Consider the following 24,383-nt stretch of genomic DNA (forward strand, 5'->3'; position numbering starts at 1 on the left):
TTTAATTTTCTTATCTATGTGGCAGAAAATTTAAGAAAAGTATGATTATTTGTTAACACTTGTGCTTACCAATTACCATTAAATATTTGAGAATCGATAATTTTTTTTTTAATTGTCTTTCTCTCTATTATTTATATTTATACATTGAAAATTTATTAGAAGTTTGCATGATTACATTAAGGGTTGTTTCACTTTGTTCGTTCTGTTTCCCTTAAGAATCGAGAGAAAATAAAATATTATTCATAATAAATTAAAGGCCAAAAAACTTATTCTTATCTAGGGTTTAGTCCATCTTCAAACTCCCACTTGCAATGTTTTAAAAACTCAAAAACTCACTCATCATTCAACTTCTATTAAGATTCTCTAATAGAGTATGTAATTTAATCAATAATACATAAGTTTATATCATTTTTCTTATTAGTTTGTAAAACTAATAATTTCTCCTTAAGATTAAGTTTTAAAACGTTATATTCTGCCCTCTAGGGTTAATAATTTTTGGCAACCTTCTATCTCTGTCTGGCTACCTTCTCTTTTCGTGATTGACCAATCCATCTTCGACTATCTTCTCTTTATTGTCTTCGTCATCTCTGGGTCATCATTGTCACCAAATGGAGAAGGAAAGTCTAGCCATCCTTCATCTAGACAAAGTTAAAAATGAATCATCTTTGTCTTCTTCTAAATAACAACAAATCATCCAGGCGAAAGGGATTCATCTTTGTCTATATGACAAATCCTTTGTCATTGGACGAAGCCTTCATCAGAGAGAGAGCCTTTGTCGCCGAAGGGAGAAAGAAAGGTGTTATCATCCACCATTGATAGTAGAAAAAAAAGATGGCTCAACCAAAGTCAATTGTTGAAGAATAACAGGAAGATTTTGAAACCCTAGGAGAAAAATATAACTTTTCAAAACTTAATATTAAGAGAAATTGTTAGTTTTCCAAACCAAAGGAAGAAATGATAAAAAATTTTATATTTTTTTATATTACTAGCTAAATGATATTTTTATCCTTAATTCTAATAGAAAATTTAACAAAAATTGAATAACAGGTAGGTATTTGAGTTTTTAAAATATTATGGATGAAAGTTTGAGAGCAGTGGGATGTCTTTTGGCCTAAGTTAAATTAGATGAGGCTTGTTTCTTCTTTTAAGTTGCAGTTTAGATTTGTTTGATGGGATGCGTCAGTGTTAGCCGTTCATTTTCAAGAATTTATTCTTATGCACATATTGCTGTCAACATAATTAAACATAAATAATATTATACACCTAAATAAATTTTATTAATTCATTTGTACAATTTAATTTATATGATTAAATAATTTTAAAATAAAATAAATTATTCAATTATTCAAGAAATGTTTGACAGTAAAATCTGAAGTAAAATGTCTTATAGAATTTCATCTTCATCTATTCTTTCTGTAGTTTCCCAAAATCAACACACAAAATCACCACCCAAACACTTCTCCACTCTTAAGCACCATTCTCAACCTTATAATTTCCTTCATGTAAACTGCAGGTCAGGTAACTTTTCTCTTGATGAAGCTTTTGATTCCTTCAATTACATGATTCATATGCACCCAACTCCTGCTATGACTTCCTTCAGTGTTTTGTTTTCGGCACTAATTAAGAAAAAACATTTTGATCAACTTCTTGTGATGTACACGAGATTCATTTCAGCTGGGTTGTTGCCGGATCTCATTATTTTGAACATTTTAATTGATTGCTTAAGCAAAATGGCACGCGATTCTGATGGTTTTGTAGTTCTTGGGAGTATTTTTAGGAGGGGTTTTTACCCAAACGCTTCGACTTTTAACAGTCTGATTAATGGTCTTTGTATGGCGGGCAAGATTAAGAAGGCCATTGAATTTTTTAGGAAAATGGTTTCGGTTGGTTGTAGACCGGATGTGGTTACAGTTGGGACTTTGATTACTGGGTTGTGTAGAACTGGTAATGTCACTGTTGCCCTTCAGTTGTTTGAAGAAATGAATAACGGGAATGGTGAATTTGGTGTCATTTGTAAGCCTAATATTGTTTGCTATAATACAATTATTGATGGTCTTTGCAAATATGGGTTAGTAGGCAAGGCAAAGAAACTGTTTTCAGAAATGAAGACCAAGGGCATTAATCCAGACGTGATTACTTACACCACTCTAATTTATGGTTTGTGTAATAAATCTAATTGGGAGGAGGCTAAAACTTTGTTTATAGAGATGTTGGAGGAAGGTGTAAAACCTAATGTGGTGACATTTAGCGTGGTTATTGATAAGCTCTGTATCAATGGAAAGATGGACGAAGCCAATGGGTTGTTCCAACTAATGATTAATAGAGGTGTTTATCCTGACACAGTAACTTATAACACACTTTTGAGTGGTTTTTGCTTGGCAGGTCAAATTGATGACGCTAGAAGGCTATTTGATTCCATGGCAAGTGTGGGGTGTAAGCCTGATGTTTTTAGCTACAATATTTTGATGGAGGGTTTATGCTTGACAAATAAAATTGATGATGCCAAGGAACTTTTAGCCTCAATGTTGAGTATGGGATGCACACCTGATGTAGTTAGCTACAATACTCTGATCAATGGGTATTGCAAGAATCGAAAAATTGATGAAGCCTTGAATCTTTATGAGGAAATGACTTCAGAGGGAGTTAGGCCAGATGTTGTTACTTATAGTAACTTGCTATCTGGGTTTTTTATGAACGGTAATGTCAGACATGCAAAAAAGCTATTTGGTAAGATGCAACTTAGTAATTTGCCTCCCGATTTATTTATGTATAATATTCTTATTGATGGGTATTGCAAAAATGGTTGTGTTTTGGAGGCTGTTGAACTGTTCCATACTTTAATAAATCGAAACATTCAACCTGACATCACAACTTTCAATTGTCTCATTAATGGTTTGTGCAAAACAGGGAGACTCAATATTGCTTGGGAAATGTTCAACAGATTACACAGTAATGGCTTCGTTCCAGATGTTATTACATATAACATTATAATGCATGGATTTTGTACGGAAGGAAAGTTAGAAATGGCAAGTAAATGTTTCTCAGATATGGAGCAAAATGGTGTTGCGCCAGATTTGGTCACTTTCAATACGCTTATGTCTGGTTTCTTGCAGAATAATGAGACTTTAAAAGTGGTGGAACTTCTTCACAAAATGAAAGAGAGAAATGTGAAACCAGATGCATCCATGGGTTCAATAATATTAGATTTACTGGGAAAGCATGAAGATTATCGTGAAGTCCTGAATTTGCTACCATCCTTTTCAACCCAAGAACCAACAGGATGTTGATTGTTGAGTAAGTGCATTTTCCAGGGGAGTGTAGCTTATCAAGAGAGCCCTGGAAAACGTTAAAGTTTCCATGTAAAGGTGTGTGCCAACATTGTAGTGGTGATTGTATTTATGTGAATCCATTAACGAAGAAGTCATATAATTGAAGTTATAGATTTTGTCTTCATCTCTGTTGATTTGGCTTGACTACCAAGTTGCTGTATTAGTCTACATCTTTGTTTCTGACAGTTGCCTATTTTTGTTTCCAAAGGAAAATGCTGACGAAGATGCTCGTAAGGTTGTAGATGGTTTAGCACCTAAGGCCACTGATCAAAATGATGCTATTGAGAAATTGTATGAACTTGTATGTCTCATCTGTGTACTCTTAGTGCTACTTGTAATATACATACATAAATATAATCTCTACATTATTTGTTCGTTTTTACCAATCAATGTTAGTAGGAATCTTTATTTGTTTGGAAAGATGAATCCCCTTGTGGAAGTCTCTAGTAAGAAGTTGGTGGTAGCTGATGCTAAGTTGAACTTCGATGGTGGTGCTGCCTTCCTGGTAGAAGGGAATCTCTCTTGTGATCCATCACTAGAGGGTCCTTGAGAGGTTTCGATACATTTACTTCTCGGTTTATTGTTTACGTGGAATAATTATTCTTAATAGTAACTGCCAAACAAGTACACGAAGATTCAAGTCTGGTTAGTGATTAAGAGAGTTGTGGTGCTTTTTGGATATTCTATATGGCAACCAAATTCTTCTGATTAATTAGGCGATTTTCTTCTGCATCCTTTGATTTCTTTGCTCTTTTTGGTACCTAAGTTCAGTTATCTCAAAAATGGGCTTTTAAAGTTTGCTAGCAGAATGGAGTTTCAAATTGCGAGTGGAAGACTACTGCTATCACACAACACAAATTAGCCTTCTGCTTTAATTCATGCACTGAAAATAGGGCTTGTCTTTGAGGCTTGTGTCAAAATTAGAGTCTCTCTTCTCAGCATCATCAACAATTAGATTATAAATGCACATGAGGAACTATTAATTATGGTGTCAACAGCACTAGTGTGCAACAAATTATTTTCTTACTCTCAATTCCTATCAAATCGAAATAAACCTATCAAAAAAAAAAAAAAAGGGTAAACCAAGTAAATTAGCATTAAATAGTATTCCTTTCATGAAGAGCAATATTATACGTACATAATTTTTATATATAATTTGGATACATAGATGATATATCATTATGTGATTAGATATGATTTCATTTTTAATTCAAAATCATCAAATCATATAGTAATACATTATCTATGCATATAAATTATATACAAAAAAATGTATACATATAGTATTATTGTTTTAGTTTGGACACGCTCATGTCCTAAGTTAGCAAATATTCTAAATATGTATTTTCCCTTTTTACATTATTGTATATTAATTATATTAATTTTATTTCTTTATATAAGATTTATGATAGATATACACTTATGTGTTATTTAGATATTTTAATATTCTAATATACAATTAATTCATATTTTAACATTTATAATAAATTAAATTAGATAATTTTGGCTTGTTTCTTCTTGTAAGTTGCAGTTTAAATTTGTTTAAAGATGTGTTACTAACAATATTTTCAACAATTAATTCTTCTATATATTTTTAAAATTTTTTGAATTTTAACCATGTTTAGTATCAATACCATTTCAAGGTCAATGTACGAAGATTTAAAATAAACATTATTGTTTTAGTAATTAAACATGAAAAATAATATGTATAAAAACAAATTTTATTAACTTATTTGTATAATCTAATATAACAATATGTGATTAGATATTGTTAAAATAAGATAAAAAAATAAGCAATCATATTATTCAATTACAAATTGTCACATCAGTTTATAAAAATAAGTTGATAATATTTGTTTGTACATGTATCTTTATTCATTAAATATATTGTTATTTGTAAATATGCAAAGTGAAGTGTTTGTTAATGTATGTGATGAGAAAATTTTAATTATTGATCAGCAGTGACATAGTTTTTGAAATAAATGCGGAAGAAGAATGAAGCAAAATGGGCATGCATATACATAAAAGCAAGAATCAAAGCATGAAAAGAAACATACATGAGAAGGTTAGAAGATTACCTACTCCTTTGCTTTAGATGTAGGATGATGGAAGGAGTCTCTCACTTTAAAAAATCTCAAAAAAGTTGCACCTCCAAGCCAAAAACACCCAAACCCGAGGGGTAAAGAGAAGGGAAAGGAATGTTGTTTTTGTGATAGAAAGTTTGTTTCAAACGAGCTTAGTTCATCTAAGATAAACTAATGAGTCATTTTTATGTTGGTAGCTAATTAACAATAATGAAATTATTAATCAGTCCTTTAAATTTTTAATTTAAACTACAATCATGCATGCATTTCAATTATATATCTTAGCTACCCTAATTCCGCTTCAAAAGCATTTTAACTTTTAAAATATTACTTTTGTACCTTTTGACATTGGCGTTGGTAGTATTGAGACCATGGTCTCTCATAGTTTAGGGTGGATGTGATGTGAGCTAGTTTGAGTTTGGATTATTGTTCTACCCAAGATTGATATCTCACTAGTATAGTGACACTTTATCTCACCATGTGGATGGTTCTTCTTCTTCAATGGCTTTTTATGTTTTTCTTCGGTATTGATTCTTTTTCTTCTTTGATGACTTTTCTTTTCTTTTTTTTTTTTTGGCGTCACTTGAACATGAGTTGACCATTCTAGATGCAAGTTGAGCACAAGTCATCCACCCTTCTCCATAGTGTTTACATTGCTTAAGCCTCCATAGACTTGATATACTTTGCATTATTTTCTTTTTTATTTTAATTTTTAAAATAGTATGATTTGTTTGTGTCTTTTAATTAAAGGAAAAAGTGCTAAAGCATGTTAAAGAGGGAAAAAAACGAAGTATGACTTGTAAATTGTAGGTGTCTTTTATAATAAATAAAAATCAAAATTATATTTGCTCAAAGATGAAATTCATGCAATGCTTTAATTTTCTTATCTATGTGGCAGAAAATTTAAGTAAAGTATGATTATTTGTTAACAAGTGTGCTCACCGATTACCATTAAATATTTGAGAATCGATAATTTTTTTGAAATTTTCTTTTTCTCAATTATTTATATTTACACATTGAAAATTTTATTAGAAGTTTGCATGATTACATTAAGGGTTGTCTCACTTTGTTTGTTATGTTTCCCTTAAGAAACCGAGAGAAAATAAAATATTATTCATAATAAATTAAAGGCCAAAAGACTTATTCCCACCTAAGATTTAGTCCATTCTCAAACTCTCACCGCAATGTTTTAAAAATTAAAATGCTCACTCATAATTTAACTTTTAGTGAAATTTTCTATTAGAATTATAGGTTAAAACGTAATTTAATCAATAATATTAAATAATATAAAATTTTATATAATTTTTATCATTAGTTTGTAAAACTAATAATTTCCTCCTAAGATTGAGTTTTGAAACGTTATATTCTGCCCCATAGGGTTAATAATTTCTAGCTACCTTCTCTTTTCGTGATTGAGCAATCCATCTTCGACTATCTTCCCTTCGTGGTCTTCATCATCTCTAGGTTATCATTGTCGTCAAATGGAGAAGGAAAGTCTAGTGATCCTTCATTCAAACAAAGATGAAGATGAATCACCTTTATCTTCTTCTAGACAATGACAAATCATTTAGGCGAAGAGAATTCGACTTTGCCTAGATGCAAATCCTTTGTCATCTAGATGAAGCCTTCATCGTCGAAAGGAGAAAAAGAGGTGTTATTGTCCATCGTTGATGGTGGAGAAAGAAGATGGCTTGACCAAAGTCGGTTGTCGAAGAATAAAAGGAAAATTTTGAAACCCTAGGGGAAAATATAACTTTTTAAAATTTAATCTAGGGAGAAATTATTAGTTTTCTAAACCAAGGGAGGGAAATAATATAAACTTTTATATTTTTTAATATTACTAGCTAAATGATATTTTTACCTTTAACTCTAATAAAACATTTTAACAGAATTTGAATAATAAGTAGATGTTTGAATTTTTAAAATATGGTGGATGAATGTTTCAGAATAGACTAAACTTGGGGTGGGAATAGTCTTTTGGCGTAAATTAAATCAGATGACGCTTGTTTCTTCTTTTAAGTTATAGTTTAAACTTGTTTGAAGGAATGTGTCAGTGTTGCCCGTTCATTTTCAAGAACTTATTCTTGTGTGTATCTTTAAATTTTCTTGAATTTTTATTAGAGCAATGTTATGTGTACCTATTTTTGGTACACAATTCATGTACACAGTGATATGTCATAATGTAATTAGGTGATTTTAAAACATGTGTCATCATATAATAAAAAAACATTCAATCACATGATAACACCTCATCTGTATACACAAATTGTGTACCAAAGATGGGTATACATAGTTTTATTGTTTTTATTATCCTTACATGTTGCTGTCTACATAATTAAACATAAATAATATTTTATATATATTATTAATTTATTTGTTCAATTTAATCTATAGGATTGAGTAGGGAAAAAGATTATTTCTCATACAAATTTTAGTCTAATCTCAAAATTATACTCACAATAGTTAAAAACTCCAAACATCCACCTAAGGACTAACTATCATCCAAATTTTTAGTTAGGGTAAGGGTAAAATCGTTAATTTATCTATAAACCTTAAAACTTTGAAAATTTTATCATTTTCTCCCCAGGTTTTCAAAACTAACACTTCAACCTATTTTTAAAGTTTGAAAAGTTTAGATTTCACCCTTAGGGTCTGCTTCCTTCTTTGACCACTATCATTCCGACCAACGGTCGAGGTTTTCCACCTATCTTCCATCTCTGGTTATGAAGGACAATGAAGGACGACCCTTTATTATGCAAATCTGGACAATAAAGCATCGTCTAGATCTATAAGAAGAGACGAAGGATGACCAAGCGTCATCTTTTGTCACGTCTAGACGATGAGATGAAGGACGATAAAACATCATCCTCTGTCTCTTCTTACAAATTTGGACGACGCTTCGTCATTCAGATTTGGACAACGAAGGGTCTTTCTTCGTTATCCTTCGTAGCCAGAGAATACCTGTACTTCTTCTTGATCTCCAGTCGGTTTCTTAACCCATCAGACAAGAAACCTCAAAAGGGGGAAAAGTGAATTTTTTGAAGTTAATCATGGGGGTAAATGTGAGTTTTTTAAACTAAGGGTGGAATGACATAAAGTTTTTAGGTTTTAGGGTTTATGGATAAAATAATGATTTTACCTTTGTCTCTAACTGAAAATTTAGATTATAGTTAGCCTATGGACAACTATTTGGGTTTTTCATCTGACATGAATATGATTTTGAATTTTGGCTAAAACTTTGGTAGAAAATTGTCCTTTTCTCGATTGAATAATGTTGAAATAAAATAAAAAATAAACAATTTAATTATTTAATCACATAATATCACATCATTATATATAAATAAATTAATAAAATTATTTGTACATATAGTTTTATTTATTAAATATAGGGAAAAGGACAATTTTCCACCCAAGTTTCAGTCCAAATTCAAAATTATATCCATGACAGATGAAAAGCTCAAACATCCACTCATGGGTTAACTATCGTCCAAATTTTTACTTAGAAGTAAGGGTAAAATTATTATTTTACCCATAAACCCTAAAACCTAAAAAATTTATATCATTTTCACCCCTTAGTTCAGAAAACTCACATTCACTCGTCTAGATTAAACTTTGAAAAATTCACTTTTTTCCTCTTTCCACGTTTCAATTTCGGTGGCTTAGGGAACTGGTAGATGATGGGAAGAAACGAAAGTTTTCTTTGACAAAGGATGACTCTTGTCATCCAAAATGGGAACACTCAAAAAGAAGGATGATGTTTTATCACTGAGTCTGGATGGTTGTACTTCATCATACTTCATAGTCAGATCTGGAAGATTAATGAAAAACATCGGTCGTCAATCAAAATGATGGTGGTTGGAGAAGGAAACAAACCTTAGAGATGAAGTTTAAACTTTTCAAACTTTGAGAATGGATTGAAATGTTAGTTTTTAAAACCTAGAGGAAAAATGATATCAATTTCAAAGTTTTAAGATTTATAGATAAAATAACAATTTTACCCCTAATTTTAACTGAAAATTTAGATAGTAGTTAGTTCATAGGTGAGTGTTTGGGTTTTCTATGTGTCATAGGTATGATTTTGAGATTAGACTAAAAGTTGGGTGGGAAATAGTCCTTTTCCCTTAAATATATTACTAATTGTGAATATGCAAAATGAAGTGCCTTATTAATGTATGTGATAGAAAAATTTTGATTCTTGATTAACAGTGAGGTAGTTTACATGTTAAATTTTGATTAATATATTGTTAATTAATAATGAAAATTTGTAGCGCTGCTCAACGGGAAATTTGAAGAGAAACTATATATTGAAAAAGAAATGTTTGACAGTAAAATGTCTTATAGATGTAGTTCATGCTTTGATAAATCCGAATCGACCTGATTTGTTTCAAAAAAAAAATTTAGGGTTTTTTTTTTCAAATGTCCTCTGAAAATGTTACTTAAAACTTCACTTGTTTCTTCAAAATCATCTTTCAATGTTAGATTTTCATCTTCATCTATTCTTTCTTCAGTTTCCCAAAATCAACACACCAAATCACCACCCAAACACATCTCCACTCTTAAGCACCATTCTCAACTTTATAATTTCCTTCATGTAAACTGCAGGTCAGGTAACTTTTCTCTTGATGAAGCTTTTGATTCCTTCAATTATATGATTCATATGCACCCAACTCCTCCTATGTCTTCCTTCAGTATTTTCTTTTCTGCACTTGTTAAGAAAAAACATTTTGATCAACTTCTTGTGATGTACACGAGATTCATTTCAGCTGGGTTGCTGCCGGATTTCTTTATTTTGAATATTTTAATTGATTGCTTAAGCAAAATGGCACGCGATTCTGATGGTTTTGTTGTTTTTGGGAGTATTTTTAGGAGGGGTTTTTACCCAAACGCTTTGACTTTTACCAATCTGATTAATGGTCTTTGTATGGCGGGCAAGATTAAGAAGGCCATTGAATTTTTTTGGAAAATGGTTTCGGTTGGTTGTAGACCGAATGTGGTTACAGTTGGGACTTTGATTACTGGGTTGTGTAGAACTGGTAATGTCACTGTTGCCCTTCAGTTGTTTGAAGAAATGAATAACGGGAATGGTGAATTTGGTGTCATTTGTAAGCCTAATATTGTTTGCTTTACTACAATTATTGATGGTCTTTGCAAATATGGGTTAGTAGACAAGGCAAAGAAACTGTTTTCAGAAATGAAGACCAAGGGCATTAATCCAAACGTGATTACTTACACCACTCTAATTTATGGTTTGTGTAATACATCTAATTGGGAGGAGGCTAAAACTTTGTTTATAGAGATGTTGGAGGAAGGTGTAAAACCTGATGTGGTGACATTTAGCGTGGTAATTGATAAGCTCTGTATCAATGGAAAGATGGACGAAGCCAATGGCTTGTTCCAACTAATGATTAATAGGGGTGTTTGTCCCAACACAATAACTTATAACACACTTTTGAGTGGTTTTTGCTTGGCAGGTCAAATTGATGATGCTAGAAGGCTATTTGATTCCATGGCAAGAATGGGGTGTAAGCCTGATGTTTTTAGCTACAGTATTTTGATGGAGGTTTATGCTTGACAAATAAAATTGATGATGCCAAGGAAATTTTGGCCTCAATGTTTAGTATGGGATGCACAACTGATGTAGTTAGCTATAATACTCTGATCAATTGGTATTGCAAGAATCAAAAAATTGATGAAGCCTTGAATCTTTATGAGGAAATGACTTCAGAGGGAGTTAGGCCAGGTGTTGTTACTTATAATACCTTGCTATCTGGGCTTTTTATGAATGGTAATGTCAGACATGCAAAAAAGCTATTTGGTAAGATGCAACTTAGTAATTTGCCTCCCGATTTATTTACGTATAATATTCTTATTGATGGGTATTGCAAAAATGGTTGTGTTTTGGAGGCTGTTGAACTGTTCCATACTTTAATAAATCGAAACATTCAACCTAACATCACAACTTTCAATTGTCTCATTAATGGGTTGTGCAAAACAGGGAGACTCAATATTGCTTGGGAAATGTTCAACAGATTACATAGTAATGGCTTTGTTCCAGATGTTATTACATATAACATTATGATGCATGGATTTTGTAAGGAAGGAAAGTTAGAAATGGCAAGTAAATGGTTCTCAGATATGGAGCAAAATGGTGTTGCGCCAGATTTGGTCACTTTCAATACGCTTATGTCTGGTTTCTTGCAGAATAATGAGACTTTAAAAGTGGTGGAACTTCTTCACAAAATGAAAGAGAGAAATGTGAAACCAGATGCATCCATATATTCAATAATATTAGATTTACTGGGAAAGCATGAAGATTATCGTGAAGTCCTGAATTTGCTACCATCCTTTTCAACCCAAGAACCAACAGGATGTTGATTGTTGAGTAAGTGCATTTTCCAGGGGAGTATAGGTTATCAAGAGAGCCCTGGCAAACGTTAAAGTTTCCATGTAAGGGTGTGTGCCAACATTGTAGTGGTGATTGTATTTATGTGAATCCATTAATGAAGAAGTCATATAATTGAAGTTATAGATTTTGTCTTCGTCTCTGTTGATTTGGCTTCACTACCAAGTTGCTATATTAGTATACATCTTTGTTTCTGACAGTTGCCTATTTTTGTTTTCAAATGAAAATACTGACAAAGATGCTCGTAAGGTTGTAGATGGTTTAGCACCTAAGGCCACTGATCAAAATGATGCCATTGAGAAATGGTATGAGCATGAATGTCTCATCTGAGTACTCTTAGTGCTACTTGTAATATACATACATAAATATAGTCTCTTCATTTGTTCGTTTTTACCAATCAATGTTAGTAGGAATCTTTATTTCTTTGGAGAGATGAATCCCCTTGATGAAGTCTCTAGTATGATGATGCTGCCTTCCTGGTAGAAGGGAATCTCTCTTGTGATCCATCACTAGAGGGTCCTTGAGAGGTTTCGATACATTTACTTCTCTTGACCAGAGCCCAACTCCTTTTCAGAAGATTGAGCCTCAAGCTCGGCTCGGGCTTGCCAAGCACGGTGGAACATGAGTTAAGGTTTGGCTGACTTCTTGATTTTAAGTTTGTGATTGACTCGTACTTAACTTGGGTTCATGTGTACTAACCGAACTTTGCTCGGGTTCACATGACTCAGCTTCGAGCTCATCTTTTGGACTCATGTCAAAACTAGAGTTCTCTCTTCTCAGCATCATTAACAATTAGATTATAAATGTATATGAGGAACTATTAATTATGGTGTCAACAACACTAGTGTGCAACAAATTATAAAGTAGTTTCTCACTTTGCATGATGTTATAAAGTAGTTACTAACTTTTCCCACCAAACACCAAAAAGAAAAATAAAAAAGAAATTATAAAGTTCACATTTACAAAATGATAAAAGTGCCTTCAATTATTCATATATCGACCAATAGAAAAAGTTGCATTTCACACTAATTATGTTAATGGCAATCATACAAATCCCTTAAGTGTGGTGGAGCACTAACTGGAGAACCATCAAAATCTCGACAAAGTATACTAGCAAAGTAGCAAGGCTAAATCAGAATCCATTCACTTAAATCACATGATACTCAATAACCCTAAAATGCAATAGAAAATAAAAGAGAAAGAAGAGAATAACAAATCGTTATTAAAATGTATATAACACCAACATTGACAAAGTTTGGGAAGCAAGTCTTCGACATGGTTTTCAACCTCTAACCATCCCTTCAAAACAATCCTATTGCCAGCTTCATTAGATTTTGCTAGCTGCTTCCTTTGTTTTATTTGCAGACTCTCTACGACATCTCGACTATCTTATCATAGATTAGATCATGTTACTTATTTAGTCAAACGCTAAATGTATCCATTTGCAGTTGATCCTTTGCTTTTACTAGTTATTATATGTAAAATAAATTCAATCCTTAATTATCGTCTAGAATCATATAATTTTTTTTAATATGTTGTTCTATTAGCATCATAAACTATTAATATAATATAACCAAGAACCAAGAAAAAATGGCTAGTTAAACGCAATATCCTCCTTGTCAATATATTAAGCGAAATGTTTATACATATCTAATTTTATCCCTATGGGATCTGACTAAAAGCGAGATTAGGGTCCTATGAACAAGAGAGTGGGTATGGGTTAAGGAGTGTGGGCCGAAACTCTTAAAGTTTGTACTATTGAAATGATAGCAGCAAAGCAATCATAGCCTTGGATGGACGCCAACGTTAGTAAGACGAAAGTATAACACCTTTGGATGTACACAGTTTGCAAATATCACGTTTGCAAACTTATCTTTTCACTTTCTACATAGGTGAAGGTGTGAGTCTGATAAACTCATCATTTTACTTTTTATGCAGGTGAAAGCGTGACAATATTTGAACTGAAAACTCATCTTTTCACTTTCTACATAAGTGAAAGTGTGAATGTACCCAAACTAATGAACTCATATTTTCACTTTTTTCATATGTGAAAGCAAGGGCGTGAGCAAGCCTAACCAAAATATATATTATTTTCTATTTTATTTGCTTACTTAAGTTTGAGGGGTGTGTTGGAATATATTTCAAATATATTATTTCAGTTATAATATATAAGAATAGGTTTCGAATATATTATTTTCTATATTAGAATATAATCCAAATATTTTATTTCCTAAGTTAGCAAATATTCTAAATATATATTTTCCCTTTTTACATTATTGTGTATTAATTATATTAATTTTATTTCTTTATATAAGATTTATGATAGGTATACACTTATGTATTATTCAGATATTTTAATATTCTAATATACAATTAATTTATATTTTAACATTTATAATAAATTAAATTAGATAATTTTGGCTTGTTTCTTCTTGTAAATTGCAGTTTAAATTTGTTTAAAGATGTGTTACTAACAATATTTTCAACAATTAATTCTTCTATATATTTTTAAAATTTTTTGAATTTTAACCGTGTTTAGTATCAATACCATTTCAAGGTCAATGTACGAAGATTTAAAATAAACATTATTGTTTTAGTAATTAAACATGAAAAATAATATGTATAAAAACAAATTTTACTAACTTATTTGTATAATCTAATATAACAATATATGATTAGATAATGTTAAAATAAGATAAAAAAATAAGCAATCATATTATTCAATTACAAATTATCACATCAGTTTATAAAAATAAGTTGATAATATTTGTTTGTACATATAGCTTTATTCATTAAATATATTGTTATTTGTAAATATGCAAAGTGAAGTGTTTGTTAATGTATGTGATGAGAAAATTTTAATTCTTGATCAGCAGTGACATAGTTTTTGAAATAAATGGGGAAGAAGAATGAAGCAAAATGGGCATGCATATACATAAAAGCAAGAATCAAAGCATGAAAAGAAACATACATGAGAAGGTTAGAAGATTACCTACAACTTTGCTTTAGATGTAGGATGATGGAAGGAGTCTCTCACTTTAAAAAATCTAAAAAAAGTTGCACCTCCAAGCCAGAAACACCCAAACCCGAGGGGTAGAGAGAAGGGAAAGGAATGTTGTTTTTGTGATAGAAAGTTTGTTTCAAACGAGCTTAGTTCATCTAAGATAAACTAATAAGCCATTTTTATGTTGGTGGCTAATTAACAGTAATGAAATTATTAATCGGTCCTTAAAATTTTTAATTTAAACTACAATCATGCATGCATATCAATTATATGTCTTAGCTACCCTAATTCTGCTTCACAAACATTTTAACTTTTAAAATATTACTTTTGTACCTATGTAACATTTTATATGATACTAATGTTAAGTATCCTTCAAAAGGTGCTAGCCAATCTCAGACAATATACTCCTTACTGTCAAAAGCTTGGTTTATTAGTTTGAACCTTTAGGTTCACTATGACATAATCATGAGTCTTTTTTTGAACAATCTGAAATACATATGAAAACTCAACTATTATAATAAACATTTAGCAATGTGTCATAGTCCTTAAACTATGATGAAAAAACACTTTATTGAACCTAATACCTTCAATCGTACATTTCATGTAGATAAGATCTTTCCATCATCTAATCTTGATCAATTTCGAGCTCATGGTTCGTCAAAGTCCTAATTTCAATTCTATACAAATCATCAATTGATATGTTCAAAACACTTCATCACAAATATCTTTCGTATAACTTATATTATACTCTGGCTAGAGATTTTGATTTCAAATATTTATCAACATTTTTTTCGGAACTCAAATATGGGTCAAATCAACAGATATCCTAAACTTAATATTTTTCGAGTCAATGGATTCTATCTTTATCATCATTTGTCTTCACATACAAACAACACATAACCAACATGGCCTTTCGTCTTGAAACTATTAGTTTGAGTATTCATGAAAATGAGCTTACCTTTCATATTAAGAAGCAAGTTACCAACCTTATGTCAAATCATATTGACAACAACCTAATATAGGTATTCCAATGTTTAGATATGTCAGATTGGAACTCGGTCTTTTGAGTTGCATATTCTAATGTACCTATGATTTTGAACCAAGTTGAAGTAAAGTTGGGTCTTAAACCTTAGAAAGCTACACGTGACTATAGAGTGTGGTCACTAAGTATAGTAACATGTCAAGTATGATTCTAAAGTTTGTCTTGGATGAATGAAGGAAACAATCTACTAGAATTGAGTTAAAGATAACAAAAGAAAGGTTGGAATGGGGAGTGCCTTTCGAGATTGGCGTTGGTAGTATTGAGACCATGGTCTCTCATAGTTTAGGGTGGATGTGATGCGAGCTAGTTTGAGTTTGGATTGTTGTTCTACCCAAGATTGATATCTCACTAGTATAGTGACACTTTATCTCACAATGTGGATGATTCTTCTTCTTCAATGGCTTTTTATATTCTTCTTCGGTATTGATTCTTTTTCTTCTTTGATGACTTTTCTTTTCTTTCTTTCTTTTTTTTTTTGGTGTCACTTGATCATGAGTTGACCATTCTAGATGCAAGTTGAGCACAAGTCATCCACCCTTCTCCATAGTGTTTACATTGCTTAAGCCTCCATAGACTTGATATACTTTGCATTATTTTCTTTTTTATTTTAATTTTTTAAGTAGTATGTTTTGTTTGTGTCTTTTAATTAAAGGAAAAAGTGCTACAGCGTGTTTAAGAGGGAAAAAAACAAAGTATGACTTGTAAATTGTAGGTGTTTTTTATAATGAATAAAAATCAAAATTATATTTCCTCAAAGATGAAATTCATGCAATGCTTTAATTTTCTTATCTACGTGGCAGAAAAGTTAAGAAAAGTATGATTATTTGTTAACAAGTGTGCTTACCAATTACCATTAAATATTTGAGAATCGATAGTTTTTTTTTTAACTTTCTTTTTCTCAATTATTTATATTTACACATTGAAAATTTATTAGAAGTTTGCATGATTACGTTAAAGGTTGTCTCACTTTGTTTGCATGATTACCATTAAATTTGTTTCAAAAAAAAAATTTAGGGTTTTTTTTTTCAAATGTCCTCTGAAAATGTTTCTTAAAACTTCACTTGTTTCTTCAAAATCATCTTTCAATGTTAGATTTTCATCTTCATCTATTCTTTCTTCACTTTCCCAAAATCAACACACCAAATCACCACCCAAACACATCTCCACTCTTAAGCACCATTCTCAACTTTATAATTTCCTTCGTGTAAACTGCAGGTCAGGTAACTTTTCTCTTGATGAAGCTTTTGATTCCTTCAATTATATGATTCATATGCACCCAACTCCTGCTATGTCTTCCTTCAGTATTTTGTTTTCTGCACTTGTTAAGAAAAAACATTTTGATCAACTTCTTGTGATGTACACGAGATTCATTTCAGCTGGGTTGTTGCCGGATTTCTTTATTTTGAATATTTTAATTGATTGCTTAAGCAAAATGGCACGCGATTCTGATGGTTTTGTAGTTCTTGGGAGTATTTTTAGGAGGGGTTTTTACCCAGACGCTTTGACTTTTAGCAATCTGATTAATGGTCTTTGTATGGCGGGCAAGATTAAGAAGGCCATTGAATTTTTTAGGAAAATGGTTTCGGTTGGTTGTAGACCGGATGTGGTTACAGTTGGGACTTTGATTACTGGGTTGTGTAGAACTGGTAATGTCACTGTTGCCCTTCAGTTGTTTGAAGAAATGAATAACGGGAATGGTGAATTTGGTGTCATTTGTAAGCCTAATACTGTTTGCTATACTACAATTATTGATGGTCTCTGCAAATATGGGTTAGTAGGCAAGGCAAAGAAACTGTTTTCAGAAATGAAGACCAAGGGCATTAATCCAGACGTGATTACTTACACCACTCTAATTTATGGTTTGTGTAATACATCTAATTGGGAGGAGGCTAAAACTTTGTTTATAGGGATGTTGGAGGAAGGTGTGAAACCTAATGTGGTGACATTTAACGTGGTAATTGATAAGTTTTGTATCAATGGAAAGATGGACGAAGCCAATGGGTTGTTCCAACTAATGATTAATAGAGGTGTTTGTCCCGACACAATAACTTATAACAGATTTTTGAGTGGTTTTTGCTTGGCAGGTCAAATTGATGATGCTAGAAGGCTATTTGATTCCATGGCAAGTGTGGGGTGTAAGCCTGATGTTTTTAGCTACAATATTTTGATGGAGGGTTTATGCTTGACAAATAAAATTGATGATGCCAAGGAACTTTTAGCCTCAATGTTGAGTATGGGATGCACACCTGATGTAGTTAGCTACAATACTCTGATCAAATGGTATTGCAAGAATCGAAAAATTGATGAAGCTTTGAATCTTTATGAGGAAATGACTTCAGAGGGAGTTAGGCCAAATGTTGTTGCTTATAATACCTTGCTATCTGGGCTTTTTAGGAATGGTAATGTCAGACATGCAAAAATGCTATTTGGTAAGATGCAACTTAGTAATTTGCCTCCCGACTTATATACGTATAGTATTCTTATTGATGGTTATTGCAAAAATGGTTGTGTTTTGGAGGCTGTTGAACTGTTCCATACTTTAATAAATCGAAACATTCAACCTGACATCACAACTTTCAATTGTCTCATTAATGGGTTGTGCAAAACAGGGAGACTCAATATTGCTTGGGAAATGTTCAACAGATTACATAGTAATGGCTTTGTTCCAGATGTTATTACATATAACATTATAATGCATGGATTTTGTACGGAAGGAAAGTTAGAAATGGCAAGTAAATTTTTCTCAGATATGGAGCAAAATGGTGTTGCGCCAGATTTGGTCACTTTCAATACGCTTCTGTCTGGTTTCTTGCAGAATAATGAGACTTTAAAAGTGGTGGAACTTCTTCACAAAATGAAAGAGAGAAATGTGAAACCAGATGCATCCACAGGTTCCATAATATTAGATTTACTGGGAAAGCATGAAGATTATCGTGAAGTCCTGAATTTGCTACCATCCTTTTCAACCCAAGAACCAACAGGATGTTGATTGTTGAGTAAGTGCATTTTCCAGGGGAGTATAGGTTATCAAGAGAGCCCTGGCAAACGTTAAAGTTTCCATGTAATGGTGTGTGTCAACATTGTAGTGGTGATTGTATTTATGTGAATCCATTAATGAAGAAGTCATATAATTGAAGTTATAGATTTTGTCTTCGTCTCTGTTGATTTGGCTTGACTACCAAGTTGCTATATTAGTATACATCTTTGTTTCTGACAGTTGCCTATTTTTGTTTTCAAAGGAAAATACTGACAAAGGTGCTCATAAGGTTGTAGATGGTTTAGCACCTAAGGCCACTGATCAAAATGATTCTATTGAGAAATGGTATGGACATGAATGTCTCATCTGAGTACTCTTAGTGCTACTTGTAATATACATACATAAATATAGTCTCTACATTATTTGTTCGTTTTTACCAATCAATGTTAGTAGGAATCTTTATTTCTTTGGAGAGATGAATCCCCTTGATGAAGTCTCTAGTAAGAAGTTGGTGGTAGCTGATGCTAAGTTGAACTTCGATGATGGTGCTGCCTTCCTGGTAGAAGGGAATATCTCTTGTGATCCATCACTAGAGGGTCCTTGAGAGGTTTCGATACATTTACTTCTCGATTTATTTTTTATGTGGAATAATTATTCTTAATAGTAACTGCCAAACAAGTACACGAAGATTCAAGTCTGGTTAGTGATTAAGAGAGTTGTGGTGCTTTTTGGATATTCTATATGGCAACCAAATTCTTCTGATTAATTTGGCGATTTTCTTCTGCATCCTTTGATTTCTTTGCTCTTTTTGGTACCTAAGTTCAGTTATCTCAAAAATGGGCTTTTAAAGTTTGCTAGCAGAACGGAGTTTCAAATTGCGAGTGGAAGACTACTGTTATCACACAACACAAATTAGCCTTCTGCTTTAATTCATGCACTGAAAATAGGGTTGGGTACTAGCAGAGTCGAGTTTGAGCAAGGCCTAGCGTGTTTTTAGAAGACTGAGTCTTGGGCTTGCCAAGCTTGGTGTAACACGAGTTCAAGTTCGACTCGCTTCTTAATTTTAAAGTTCGTGATCAGTTCGTACTTATCTTAGGTTTGTGTGTACTGACCAAACTTTGCTCAGGTTCATATGGCTCGGCTCGGGCTTGTCTTTGAGGCTTGTGTCAAAATTAGAGTCTCTTCTCAGCATCATCAACAATTAGATTATAAATGTACATGAGGAACTATTAATTATGGTGTCAACAACACTAGTGTGCAACAAATTATACAGTAGTTTCTCACTTTGCAAGATGTTATAAAGTAGCTACTAACTTTTCCCACCAATCACCAAAAATTAAAAAAAAAGAAATTATAAAGTTCACATTTACAGAATGATAATAGTGCCTTCAATTATTCATATATCCACCAATAGAAAAAGCTGCATTTCACACTAATTATGTTAAAGGCAATCATAAAATTTAAGATGCATACAAATCCCTTAAGTGGTGGAGCACTAACTGGAGCATCATCAGAATCTCGACAAAGTATACTAGCAAAGTAGTAAGGCTAAATCAGAATCCATCCACTTGAATAACATAATACTCCATAACCCTGAAATGCAATAGAAAATAAAGCGAAAGAAGAGAACAACAGAACGCTATTAAAATGTATATAACACCTAAAAGTAACATTATCCAAATAAACCTATCAAAAAACCAGAAAAAAACATAATCCAATTAAATTAATCTTTGTCCCTATGATTCCAATAGTTCTAAACTACTTCTAATTCATCCAAGTTGGACTATGGAGCTTCTAACATCACTAGTAGCGTATGTTTTTTTGTTTCTTGGCTATACTTTTCTCAAATAGAAAAGTTGCGTCTGTATTATGTTAACTCTAATGAACTAAACCAGAACTCTTAGTTTCCATTGTCAGTGAACTATAAGACATCCACCATTTTTGTTTTTTGGTTTTTCTTCCTCAGTTAAGTGAAGTTTGACAATGCATACCACATTACATTAACAACCATTTATTTCAATACTTTTCTTCTTCGATTTATTTCAAGAGCACAACCATTTAATTATTAAGTTTATACCATTACATTCACAACTCGATTTATTTCAGCAGCACAACCATTTAATCATTAAGTTTTATTAATAAAGCTTGTAAACTCGCTTCGAATCTAACCCTAATTGAAAATATGGAAGTGGTATTGTTAAAGAAGCTGGTGCAATTTTAGGAGTTCTTTTCTAAATTATGTGGTTTTTTATAATTTCCATGCAGGGAACCTCATTGAAATTTTACCATGTGAAATGAATATAGGGTATATAATGTGTTATGTGTGGGGGCCTATAGATATTTTACATTTTGTACTGCATGGAGGTATGGATATTTTTTATGTTGGGGGGGGGGGGGGGGGGGGGGGGGGGGTGTGTGTAATTATAGTTTTCATATACATGTCAAAACACACAAATATGTGAGAAGTCTCGGGTGGAATGAAATTTTTTACCGATTTATTTTTTTATTTTGAAATAATTCATTTATTAAATTATGCAATCAGGGTTGATTAAAATTAAAATTTGGTTATTTAACTATAACAATGGACACATATAGCTATGAAAATTAGTTACATAAAGAAAAGCAATAGCAACCCATTGGAGAAATGTTGAGGCTTAACAGTAACAACGACACCTAATTTGAGTTGTGTTTTTGAGAGAAAGAGCCAGACACTGAGGTTATAGTTGGTTTTTAGACTATGTTGCTTTTTTATGTTTTAATTTATTTTTCAAGTATCAGAAACAACGTTCATTACACCTTGGGTGGAACATGGTCATTTGGCCTTTTTAACTTGACGTGGAACCCATCACTCAACAGGTACAGGTACGCCGCTATGAATAGTGAAGATTTGGTGGAGCTTTATACATAGAATTATGAAAGGCTGGTAGCCATAACATCATAATTCCCTAAAATATTAAACTACTACAGCAGAAATAAATAAGGATATGTCCAATCTAAGAGCCAAACATTCGTTTATACTAAAAGACAAAGGAAACAAATCCATCAAAGGGTAACCAAATTAAAGTTGCTGCATTATGAAAGAAAAAACCACAATCCCAACTTTCCTCTGATTACAACAAGCCCTAAAAACTGAAACAACTACATGCATGGGCAGGGCTCTCATTCTAAATTCTTATTAATTGGGTCCAATGTCAAGATTGGCAAGTTGTGTATGTTCATGGGATAAACGATGCTTAAGTCGCCCGAGTAGGCCTTCTTTCCAAATAAAATGTTGACAGCTTCTGTTGGATGAAATGCATCCCAAAACACATACTGATCTCTGTTTGGACATGGTGTTTGGAATGGAAGACACGTAATTTGTCCTCTGTTTCGCCCGATCCCACAACATCCTCGATCTACAACACTAAACCCTGTGTACATAAAACAGTTCAAAGTAGTGAGGAAGACGTAAATTTGCATCACTATTTTAAATACCTGAAGATAATATAAAGAAAACGAGAAAAAGTAATTTTGTAAATTTAAAATGGGTATACATAATTTTATTGAATGATAAAATATTAAGTATAGAAGTAGTGTATGTATACCATAGGATCTATAGTTGACTAACAGATCTTCAAACATTCTAGCGATATCGATGTAAATGAATTTTGAACCGGGAAGATTGGCATTAAGATTGTTGATCATCGTCTTCACATTTGTATTGAAAGGTAAAACAAGCTGGTTAACTTCTTCTAAGCAGGCACCAAGCTGGTTTTGAGCTAAGATGCTTGGTATGCAGCCCATTCTTCCTAATCCAGCCAGTAAAAATTTTCGAGCGCTCAGATTGTACAGGCTCTGTATTTGTCATGCACATAATTAGATTAAAAAATTCGTCAGTTTTACTAGTAAGTTAAGCTCAGTTGGGTACTATATATAGTTGAATCAAAATCAATCAAAAAGACATGATATAGATTGGTAAAAGTTTTAAAAGTAAAGATTTATGGTGTGTAAACAAGGTTAAGAGATCTTACAGTGAGTTGCTGGGTGTATTGTTCAACCAAAAGATCAGCATATTGTTGAGCATTATATTCATTCTTGGTATTGTAATTTGGCATGAGATAGTTGTTCAAGTAGTCATTGCTCCCCATCCCTACAAAGAATATAGATCTTGCGATGGCCCTGGACAAATCAGTTGCCCCAAGATTACCAGTAATTTGATCCAGAGTATTTTGGAAGTTCCTTATTTGTTGACTAAACGGTATACGACCAACCTGATCAAACATTATACAGAGAAACTCTTTATAAAAATTTAACTCCTCTATTATCTGCATACGAATTCTTCCTGATAAATGAAGTTTTCTTACGAAGTTTCTTCCGGTGATGTCAAGGATGCCGGCGGCGGCAGAAGCATAGTTGACTCCATGAAGAACTTGATCTCCAGAAGCTTCAGAGTATGCAGGGATCAAGGGAAGCCCCAGCTCCACAGCTGAATAAATGCATAACACATCAATTAAAACAAATGAGGTTATTATTACAATTAATCCTAGTTACTAAGAGGAAAATACCTTTAAATTGGTAATTACTAAGAGATGATGAAGACATTTAATTTTGCCATTAAGAGCATGTCAAACTGAACTCCTCGTGATTTAGTCAGAATGTGAAAATAGATAAGATTAGAGGGAGAAGGACTATTTCCCACCCAACTTTTGATGTGTTTTTAAATTGCCACCCACGGCAGATGGAAATCCATTTTTCCCACCCATGACCAAACTACCATCCAATTTTTCAGTTACGGACAGGGGCAAAATCGTCACTTACTATTTAAAACCTTAAAACTTTAAAATTTTACCGTTTCCCCCGTCCAGGTTTTAAAAACTAATAACTAACCCATCCTCAAAGTTTGAAAAGTTTAATTTCACCCCTAGGGTTCGCTTCCTTCTCCGGCAACCACCGACGGCCGACGCATTCGACCGATCTCCCATCTACGACTACAAAGGACGATGAAGGACGACCCTTTGTCGTCCAGATCTGGACGATGAAGCGTTGTCCAGATCGGGAAGAACAAACGAAGGACGACGCTTCATCGTCCTTCGTCATCGCGTCTGGACCATCCAACGAGCGACAAAGGACGGCAAAGCATTGTCCTTCATCCTCTGGGTGGAGCGACGAAGAGAGACCCTTTCGTCGCACAGTGGTGGAACGAAGAGATCTCTGTCTCTTCGTCGCATCGTGCGACGAAGAGATCTCCGTCGCATCGTGCGACGAAGAGATCTCCGTCTCTTCGTTGCACAGTGCGACGAGGAGATGAAGATCTCTTCGTCGCACCAGGAGAAGGAGAAGGTCGGTGAAGATGTCAGAGACGATGCCGAGAGCTGAAGTTGAAGAATGGGGTAAAACTGCTAGTTTTGAAAGTTATGGGGGGCAGCTGTTTTTTGAAAAATATGGAAAGCCTAGGTTTGGGGTTGAAAATGTTAGTTTTCAAAGTTTAAAAACTTTAGGTAAAGTGAAATGTTAGTTTCTAAAAGCTAAGGGGGGTGAAGGTAAAACCCTCACATCAATTTTGGG

At 32.9% G+C, this 24,383-nt stretch overlaps 3 protein-coding genes and 1 pseudogene across 3 annotated transcripts; 3 read left to right on the forward strand and 1 right to left on the reverse strand.

Moving 5' to 3' along the window:
• Positions 1–1,411: 1,411 nt before the first annotated feature.
• Positions 1,412–3,440, forward strand: LOC123229285 (pentatricopeptide repeat-containing protein At1g12300, mitochondrial-like). Its single transcript, XM_044654988.1, has 2 exons — positions 1,412–2,727; positions 2,908–3,440. The coding sequence occupies exons 1-2, from the start codon at positions 1,560–1,562 to the stop codon at positions 3,285–3,287; spliced, it is 1,548 nt and encodes a 515-aa protein (XP_044510923.1). The 5' UTR covers positions 1,412–1,559; the 3' UTR covers positions 3,288–3,440.
• Positions 3,441–8,218: 4,778 nt separating this feature from the next.
• Positions 8,219–19,443, forward strand: LOC123228716 (pentatricopeptide repeat-containing protein At4g31850, chloroplastic-like). Its single transcript, XM_044654187.1, has 9 exons — positions 8,219–8,442; positions 10,016–10,979; positions 11,090–11,737; positions 11,823–11,860; positions 12,017–12,121; positions 16,820–18,291; positions 18,472–18,800; positions 19,102–19,184; positions 19,293–19,443. The coding sequence occupies exons 1-9, from the start codon at positions 8,219–8,221 to the stop codon at positions 19,441–19,443; spliced, it is 4,014 nt and encodes a 1,337-aa protein (XP_044510122.1).
• LOC123229297 (pentatricopeptide repeat-containing protein At1g62930, chloroplastic-like) lies at positions 11,011–11,939 on the forward strand. Its single transcript, XM_044655006.1, has 2 exons — positions 11,011–11,438; positions 11,496–11,939. Exons 1-2 carry the CDS (start codon positions 11,024–11,026, stop codon positions 11,786–11,788), a joined length of 708 nt encoding a protein of 235 aa, XP_044510941.1. The 5' UTR covers positions 11,011–11,023; the 3' UTR covers positions 11,789–11,939.
• Positions 19,444–21,889: 2,446 nt separating the features above from the next.
• Positions 21,890–23,915, reverse strand: LOC123228717 (annotated as a pseudogene).
• Positions 23,916–24,383: the final 468 nt, after the last annotated feature.

This window comes from Mangifera indica, chromosome 11 (assembly GCF_011075055.1).
Source record: "Mangifera indica cultivar Alphonso chromosome 11, CATAS_Mindica_2.1, whole genome shotgun sequence".
Classification (NCBI taxonomy): domain Eukaryota; kingdom Viridiplantae; phylum Streptophyta; class Magnoliopsida; order Sapindales; family Anacardiaceae; genus Mangifera; species Mangifera indica.

Bases quoted from the DNA above. Each gene is read 5' to 3' on its own strand.
- LOC123229285 (XM_044654988.1), top strand. From the start codon at position 1,560: ATGATTCATATGCACCCAACTCCTGCTATGACTTCCTTCAGTGTTTTG. The intron at 2,728-2,907 runs GTAAGATGCAAC...TGTGCAAAACAG, and splicing joins ACATGCAAAAAAGCTATTTG to GGAGACTCAATATTGCTTGG.
- LOC123228716 (XM_044654187.1), top strand. From the start codon at position 8,219: ATGACCAAGCGTCATCTTTTGTCACGTCTAGACGATGAGATGAAGGAC. The intron at 11,861-12,016 runs GTAAGGGTGTGT...TGTTTCTGACAG, and splicing joins GCAAACGTTAAAGTTTCCAT to TTGCCTATTTTTGTTTTCAA. The intron at 12,122-16,819 runs GTATGAGCATGA...ATTACGTTAAAG, and splicing joins AATGATGCCATTGAGAAATG to GTTGTCTCACTTTGTTTGCA.
- LOC123229297 (XM_044655006.1), top strand. From the start codon at position 11,024: ATGTTTAGTATGGGATGCACAACTGATGTAGTTAGCTATAATACTCTG. The intron at 11,439-11,495 runs ACAGATTACATA...ACATTATGATGC, and splicing joins TATTGCTTGGGAAATGTTCA to ATGGATTTTGTAAGGAAGGA.